The sequence below is a fragment of the Alligator sinensis genome, unplaced genomic scaffold (genome assembly GCF_000455745.1).
Source record: "Alligator sinensis unplaced genomic scaffold, ASM45574v1 scaffold1133_1, whole genome shotgun sequence".
NCBI lineage: Eukaryota > Metazoa > Chordata > Crocodylia > Alligatoridae > Alligator > Alligator sinensis.
The window spans coordinates 919,708-928,731 of NW_005842285.1; the positions used below are offsets into that span (position 1 = coordinate 919,708).

General features: G+C 45.5%; 1 protein-coding gene across 2 annotated transcripts in view; it reads left to right on the top strand.

Annotated features, from left to right (window-relative positions):
• The window catches only part of GLI2 (GLI family zinc finger 2), a 104,602-nt gene that overhangs the window by 66,289 nt on the left and 29,289 nt on the right, over positions 1-9,024 (top strand). For both annotated transcript variants that reach the window (XM_014521990.1, XM_025209354.1), the window contains exons 4-5: positions 4,036-4,237; positions 7,336-7,549. In XM_014521990.1, the coding sequence (XP_014377476.2) occupies positions 4,036-4,237; positions 7,336-7,549 (416 nt within the window). The remainder of the gene's footprint in view (positions 1-4,035; positions 4,238-7,335; positions 7,550-9,024) is intronic.

Genomic DNA, 9,024 nt, shown 5'->3' on the forward strand with positions numbered 1-9,024 from the left:
GGTCATTTTTGGCTGGCATAGGTGGTAGAGCCACCAGGTAGCAGCCCTGGGTGAGTCTCCCTCCTAACAAGCTGGGCTAGGAGGTAGCTCCCCTGGGCTCGTTTGCTAGTGGCTGAGGCTATTAGGTGTTTGGGTTTCACTGAATGTATAATGATTAAGGTTTTCTGTAAGATCATGTGTTTGTCCTCTTATCTCCTGTAATGGACCTGGCTGACCATTGTTCGAGAGTGGGAAAGTTTGATCACTTTAGAACAGGGGTGGGCAAAATGCGCCCGCCAGCCCATTTTTTTCCGGCCCATGGGGCCCCTAAAAAATGTAGAAAATTAATATTTATCTGCCCCTGGCTGCCTGTCATGCGGCCCCAAAACTCAGTAAGTGGCCCTCCACCTGTAATAATTGCCTGCCCCGACTTTAGAACACCCAGCTAAAACGTGCTTTCTAGGGTGGCTACTAAATCCCCAGAATATGGGACACCCCCCGGCGAGGGTTGGGCCCTCTTGGCCAATCAGCGGTGCAGGGTGGGGCCACCAGGCCCCTTGGTCAATCAACAGCAAGGGGCAGGACCACCACAAAGTTCCTCCTGATTGTGCATCGCCCTACCTCTCGGCACAGCCAATAGAATTGTGAGGACAAATGTTTGACATGGATTTCCACCAACGAACTGAAAAACAGGACTTTTGGCAGTCCGTACCTCATTTAGAAATGGACAGGGGGCAGAGAGTTTAAAAACAGGACAGTCCAGTATAAAACTGGACCAGTAGCCACCCTAGTATTTTCCCAGGTTTCTGGGTCGGGGCTCAAGCCAGATTTAGAAAGTTGGTGTTCAGTGCTGAGATTTGAACCTGGCCTTTATTATTGCTGTACGGGTCCTGGCCAAAGAGTTACATTTATATTATGTAAAATGTATGTCCATAAAAACATATACCAATAAAAAAATGTGGTCATCAGCTTGTCAATAAAAAAAAAATTATTGGATTGGCAAATTTGCTCCAATTTAAAGTAGTGATGAAGGTCTGGTCAGCAGTTTAGTAATTGACTGGAGAAGTGGGGAAGGGGATGGAAAGCACAATTTTCATCTAGCCTATACTGTAATCAGCTCCTCTAGATGCTGAGAAGCATATGGCACTATGATCCGTTATCATTCCCATCAGCCAAGATGCCCTTTATGCCCATAAAAGGGCTGTAGTTACAGGGATTTTAAGTGTTAACTTCAAACCATGCACTGAAAATGTGTTTATTTGGAATAAAGAATACAGTGCATCATCTCTAGTATTTCAAAACAAAGTATGCGAGGAACGAATGAAGCAATCCTAAATAAATCTGTTAATTATATTGAATTAGAATGAATTTATATGAGCCCTTTTTAAGTCTGTTGTTTACCCAGTCTCTTCTAGTTTTAGCTTGTTGCTACTCATTCAAACTCTTTGTTGAGTGAAGACTTTGGCAATAGGCATTTTATCTTTTTTAAGGAATCAAAATGAATGGGTTTATTTTATTATTAACCTTTTCATTCCCCTTATGGTATGGATTAGGAGCTCCAGTCAAAGGGCGCATCTACATGTTCATTAATGTGCCGTAATTACGGCGCATTAAGTTTAGTACCTGTAAAAACAGGTACTAACTTAATGTGCCGTAATCGGTGCTACTGCGCATTAGCACAGATGAATGCTTTTTATGTGATGCTTAATGCCCATTGGACTAATCTACTGCACATTAGCATGGCTTTTGCCACCTGCGCTAATGCGCAGTAGAATTAGTCCAATGGACATTAAGCATCTTGTGTAGATGTGCTCAAAGACACAAGCCCATTGTGTTAGGAGTAGTACAAATTATAGGGCAAGATAATGGTTAGTGCCCCAAACTGTACAGTTTATCCTTCAGTTAGCGAAGCAAGAGACGCTTCATCCAAAGGCCACGGGATGCTTTGCGTCAAACCCTAGGAATATCTTACTGTCGCAGGGCACTATGATGTGCCTGCTCCTTGAAGGGCAGAAGCAGCCTAGCCAGGGAGCCCTGCAGGCTAGGCAAAGCACCACAGCTGCAGGTTGCCTGAGCAACAGGATAATGAGGTAATTAGCCAGCACCTGCAGGTGGTCAGCTGACAGGAAGGAGGCAGGGCCCTAGACACAGGTAAGCCCAAGGCTGGGGCTGGCAAGGATTAGTTCTCTGGCAACTGCCAGGTGAAGGAGCTCCTGCCCAAGAAAGCTACCCAGAGATGGGTGGTTGCCTCCAGTAAGGCACCAGGAGCCCTGAGGGTACGCAAGGCTAGGAGGCACCCTGCCCTAGGGTGGAAGTTTGCTAAGTGCCGTCTCTGTTGTTATTGTTATGTTAGATCCCAGGGGCTTATGTTTGATTTGTTGTTTGGACTAGAGGTTTGGGATGAGGCTGAAAGGGAAGGTCCGGAGACCCCATTAGTGCCCAGAGGGGCGCAGCTACTCAGGGGGCTGTGGGCCTGGTGTCTGAGGGGCACAGCTACACGGGGCCATGGGCCTAGAGTTCAAGGAGCACAGCTACTCAAGGGACCATAGCCTGGTGCCTGAGGGGCACAGTTACTCAAGGGCCTGTGGGCCTTGTGCCTAAGGGGTGCAGCTACATGGGGCCATGGGCCCAGTGCCTGAGGGGCGGACCTATATGGGGGCTGTGGGCCTGGCACCTGAGGGGTACAGTTACACAAGGGTCTTGGGCCTGGTGCCCGGGGGGTGCAGCTACATGGGGCCGTGGGCCCGGCACTTGAGGGGCACAGCTGCATGGGGTCGTGGGCCTGGCGCTCAAGGGGTGCAGCTACACAGACCCCTGGGTCCAGTGCTCAAGAGGCACAGCTACTTGGGGGCTGTAAGCCTGGCGCTTAAGGGGCACAGCTACATAGGGGCCATGGGCCCAGCACCCGAGAGGGGTGCAGCCATACAGGGGCCCGGTGACAGGAAGAGACTGATTAGAGCTAGTGCCTCAGACTGACATATGAGACGGTGGGCCTAGGCTAGAAGGCTTAGCCAGATTAAAGGGGTGGAGACCGAGTAGGCTAAGGCCTCAAAGAGGGTAAAACATACATGTAACATCTGCGAGGCATGGGGTGTTGTATAGGGAAGGTTTTGGAGCCATGCAATTAGCCCATAAGGCTCAAGGTGCCCCTTAAGGCACAGTACGGGAGTGAGATCCAGCAAAGGGCCCAAGGACCAGTGAATTTTTGTGGGGTTCAGTGCACTGGGGCCACGCGAAGGCCCATGGGCAGCCTCCCAATTTATTATTTCACCATCAAGACGTGGCAGGAGAGACAAGAGTGTGCTCTCGGAGCAGAGCTGGTGCGGTCATGGAGCCGTTAGGGGCATCATGGGCACCCCTGGGGACCCTGATCCATGACACTTGCAAAGAGCCCTTGCAGAATAGAGATCAGCTGGTTCAAAACCAACTACTCCGATGCTCCTCTCCCATACATTAGGGAAGCCACTGACATCACAGCAAGGCAGAAATTAGTCAGCTGAGAAAGTGGACGTCCAAGCTCAGGACTTCCGGGTGCTGAATCAGTGAGGTATTTAAGCAAGTCCCATCTGTTTCAATGAGCTTACTCCCATGCTTCATGTTAGGCTTGTGTTTAAGTTCTTCGCTGAATCAGCATCTTGACAAAAGCCCAGCAGTGGAATTCAGCATTATGGTCACTAGAAAGCCAAAGAAAAACAAAGGCTTTTTCTGAGTTCAGCAGCTTCAATAAAGACTCTGCTTCTTTGTCGTGGCACCCAAATCCTGCTGCTTCTCTTCCACAAGAATGGCTGTCACGGCAAAAAATACAGATGCGTAGTATGAATTTTTCTTTTTTTGTGTGTGTGATGGGGCTTAAGAAATGTTCTCAAGGTAAATGAGTCCCAGCTAGGGGTTTGCGTGTCATTTAATGTTCCACATGCTCTCAGACTAAGTCTTCCTCCCAGTAAATCAAGCAGAGCGTTGTGAACTTCTTTCATTTACTTGGCCACAAGAAGGGAGAAGCCTGCTGCTTTTATCTGACTAGACACACTGGATTGTTTTTTTTTCTCTTCCTTACAGTGTCAAGATTTTCAAGCCCTCGGGTGACTCCAAGATTAAGCAGAAAGCGAGCCCTCTCCATATCCCCGCTGTCTGATGCCAGCATTGATCTTCAAACAATGATCAGGACATCCCCTAACTCCCTGGTGGCTTATATTAATAACTCCCGAAGTAGTTCTGCTGCAAGTGGCTCGTATGGCCATTTATCTGCAGGGGCAATAAGGTAAAACAGTTGGAGTGGCTCAATTTAGGCTCTTATTTATTTGATCTCCTGTCTGCATAATTATCTCCTTGTCAGGAACTCGAGCTGCAGAAAGGAAACCTTTCAGGGTTTGCCCATCTAAGGTAACAAGGAATCCTGTTCAAAAATATATATCCCTTTTATGTACGGGCTCTGTGTTACACATTAATATGGAAAACCCTGGCTTGTGGAAAAGTAATGTTTAATGTGTTTCTTCTACACTGATGGCTATATTAGTAATTTATACCGTATATGGGTTTCTTGTTTCCGGATGGGACTGTCGACTTGCCAGATTGCTAATAATTGCAATATGCTTTTACCTCTTTGCAGCCAAACAAAAGAGGCTCAGTTCTGCCAATAAATTAGCTTTGCTAAATGGTGTGACTAGCCTAATTAGAAATCCCCACCTCCACCCCTTAGGAGACTATCCCCAAAGTAGCCCTGCAAATATTAACCTAGATTTTCAAAAATTGCTGCCTGTATCGACTTGGGAGCCTAACTTTTTAAACACCCATTAAAAAAAAAAAATCTAGATCATTGAGTGAAATTCTGCTCTAGACTTAATTAGAAAATATTTCTCCTAGGCAAATAATTGATGCCAATCCTCTGAGTGATTGCTTAAGAAGGGTTGCACTGTGCTCCTGCTGTTAGCAGTAGTGTGAAGTTAAGTACATTCGTATCTATTAATAATGTTGTTGTAGATGCATGGGGAAGAAACACAAGGCTTTAGAGAAGCCACAGATACCTAAAGAGTTTTGATCTTGTTTTAAAGAAAAAAAATGGCATTTCTACCTGTTACAATAATTTAAACACTACTTTGTTGGGTAACATCACTTGTAAAATTGTAAAAGTATTTCTAAAGCAGCAGCTTCAAGAATCATCCAAAATTTAGCTACAAATCATAGTTCTTCCACTATTACCTTGTGTTCTCTACATCTGTTGTACCCTCATCTAGTCCACTGTGTTTAAATGTAGATGTTAAGCTCCTTAGGGGAAGAACCTTTTTATTATAAGTGTTTCTATCGTGGCTAATATGGTTCAATAATAACATAGTAATACATTCAGAGCCATTAGGTATATCTTTACAAGGCATATCTTAAATCTCATACTTCTTACTATTACTACTAACAACAAGACTATGTAAATGAGCTGCATTCATAAAACAGTGTAACTCTTAATAGTTTGTAGTGTGGCTTCTTTAATTTTTAATCAGTAAAAAAGCTTATCGGTGACAGCAGTGACACAAACTAATGACCACCTCATCATGGGAGGATGGCCAACTATTATAAGTCACTTTTCTCACGGCTCCTTTGTATAAACCAATTGCTCTACAGCAACCTGCCATCAGATAGTATGATGTCATTTGTATTTATTTAACCACTGGGGCATCATAGTGATTTTTGCCCAGTGTGTTTTGCTTACCTTGTCACTAACGGGTTTTGAATAAAACCAGCCTTAATTGTATAATGATGGGGGAGGAAGGGGACTAAGTTATTTAAAAAAAATTAGATTTATATATTTTTCAATATATAAAATATAACATACTGCTAATAGTTGACCAGTTCAGCAAGCATTGCGCCTCTTGTGGCTTTAACAATGAGAAAATATTCATGTGTGTACATTAGGGCTGTGCGAAACGGCACCGTTCCGTTTTGCCTTGAGTTTCGCCAGTTCGAGGGAACAGTGTTTCATCTCGAATTTCATTTTGAGTCGAAACAGCTCTTCCATTTTGTTTTGTCGAAACAGAAAGGCTGTTTTGATGCCATTTTGAGTTGTGCTGGGGATGGCAAGTCATACCAGCTGGATTGACTTCCCATCCCCAGTGCTACATCACACCGGAACGGGAGGCAGCCCAGCTGGGCTGCTTCCTGGCCCAGTGCGATCAAGCGCAGGGCCCCGGGAAGCACCTGGGCTGCCTCCCGCTCCTGGCACGATCAAGCAGATGGGGATGCCGGATCTTGCACTAGGGATGGGAAGTCAGCCCAGCTGGACTGACTTCCCAGCCTATGGTCGAAAGCCTCGTTTCGACCAGCCTCGATTGTTTCGAGACTATTTCGACCGGCTTTGTTTTGTTCTGATTTTGCTGTTTCAACCTCGAAATTGGTCAAAACAGTGTTGGAACGAAACGGCCGGTGAAATTTCACACAGCCCTACTGTACATGTGCTTAGGATCCTCTTTAAAGTGCAAAATTGACAATGATAATCTTGTTTAACACCACATGCCAAGAGCCAGGGCAGCAACAGAGCAGGTTTCCCACACTTCTCCTTCGTGCCTTAATCCCCTTCTGGAGGAACTACCTCTGAAAGAGAGACTAATTCAGGACGTGGCCTTCCTGCAAGGCTGGCTGTTCCAGCTGTTATTCTGGACACCTCATCCACTCCCTCTAAGTCTGAAATCAGGGACTTCATACGAGCCATCAAATAGCTAGTAGATGTTGATCATTTCTGGTTACCCGTGATGTGGATAGGAGCTGAACTTACATCTGACTTGCATCTGAAGGACTGCATATTCTACCACCCCCATACCACGGCATCCTGTTTTGCCTTGAGTGCAAAGCAAATGCCATCTCTTTTGAATATTGTGAAGTGTCCCTGCTGTAATTTATGCCTGGTGAGCCAGCGAACATCTCCCCTGTAGCACACTGCAAGCTGAGAAGGTTTCAAAGTAGTTCTGTACAGCAAAGCCTTCGAGCCTGAATTGTTGCAAAGCCCATGTCAGTCCCATGTTTGCAAGCAGTGCATGGCAACACAGGAAGAAAAGGACTTTCTAGCAGTTTTGCATGTGAGTGGGTATATTTATATTGATGCATAAATATACCAAATGGTAGCTAAGGCAGATCACATCTGCACAAAATTAATTAATTAATTAGTTGTATATCCTGCCTTATCCAAAATAATAAATCTTCTGTAATGTTTATTGAGGGTGATTAATGAAACTCTAGTTTCTCCATCCTTTCCCGTTCCCCGTGGCCACTGGGAAGTTCTGTCCTCACCTAAATCAATCATTAACATAAATGTTTTTTTGTTTTTTTTAATACCACCATGTAACTTCCCCTTCTTCACTGGCATTTGTATTGCAGCCCGGCATTCAGCTTCCCCCATCCCATCAACCCCGTGACGTACCAGCAGATCCTGAGTCAGCAGAGGGGCTTGAGTTCAGCCTTTGGACATACTCCTCCTTTGATCCAGCCGTCCCCCACCTTCCCCCCGCGGCAGCACGTGGCTGTGCTCTCTGTCAACCCACCTCCTACACAGATCAGTAACAACAACAGCTGCATCCCTGACTCCAATCAGGTAGGAGCCAAGTCAGGTCACATATGAAGTAGAGCAACGGGCTAAACGTTGGTGCCCTGGAAAAAAAACCCTTCCTGTTGGAGATGGAGACTCTAGTCAAATAGGGAACCTGTTTTCAGAGCTGCTAAACATCTACTGCTCATGCTGAGGTCAAGTAGAGCAATGAGTACTCAGGGCCTCTGAAAATCTGGCCAAGAATTCGAAACGAGAATTTATTTATTTATTTGTTGGTTAAACCTGTTAGGCCATCCCTAATTTAGTAGACGTTGTCTGTACACTCACAGCATTATTGTGTAGTTCAAGCTGTGACTGCCAATTAGAGCTCTAGCTTCTCTCTTAATTCCCTGAATATGGTCCAGAGAAGAGCAAAGACCCAACCTTGCCGTAGAGCAAAGCTCAGCCCACTGAGCACCAGAAAACATCTCCCCCATTGTAAGCTGCAAGCTGAGAAAGTTTCAAGTAAGTCCATATTTGTATGTATTGCATGTTATAAACTCCACGGTAAAGGAGTTTTTCAACTCCTTATTTGCAAATGATTTTTGGGAAGAAATTTCTGCAGTGCACTGTCCTTTTGGGTGTCCGTTTTATGACTCATTTTTATTGTTAGTCTTATATGATTGCGTAGCAGGTGTTTAGACTTAGGAATGTACAATCTTTGTGCACTTACCTGCACCAAACAGATAACTATCAACACCCTGAGCGCACACTCATGTTGGACATCAGTGGCTATGTATAGCATCTTTTAAATCGCCTAACTACCCACTTTTGGAAATGTAAGCTTTCTCCGCAACCTCTCTTTCACCTCCATTCCCACCCCTTTTAATTTGTTTTTGTGTTTTTATCGTATTGAACTGTTCAGTCTGGTTTATTAGTTTGGAGAGCCTCATCGGCCCTGGACTGGTTTGTTATCGGTGGGTTATTGGCTTGATTGGTTTTATTTTCTTCTCTTCTGTTTCAATCCCAGCAAATTGGCTACCCATATGCCTTCAGTGGCAGAAGTGACACCTCTGATTAAGAGTTACCACACCAATCTTGAGCAGCTAACACCAGTGCAATTGCAGTTGTCATATTCCAATTGACTAGAGTCTTTGTATTGTGCATGATGCTTTGTCTCTTGCAGACTCGATTCTTTTCTAAGGGCTTAATAAAATACATGCGTAGGCTCCTATAGGCTGATTATGAAGGACACTCTTCTAAAACCAAGAGAAACCATTGTGTTGCAGGGCACCTCGGTGCTCCTGCTCCTAGACAGGGGAAAGCGGCCAGAGAAGAAGCTCTGATAGGACATAAGGAGCCTCAGCGGAGATAATGAGCACAGCTGCAGGTTGCCAGGGCAACTGATAAGAATCAGCTGGCCAGAAGGGGGCAGGGCCTGGCCCTCATAAAGCCCAGGGCTGAGGCCAGGCTGGCAGTTCTCTGCCAGCAGCCAGAGGGGCAGGAGCTCCTGGAGCTAGGAAGTGAGAATCACAGGAACC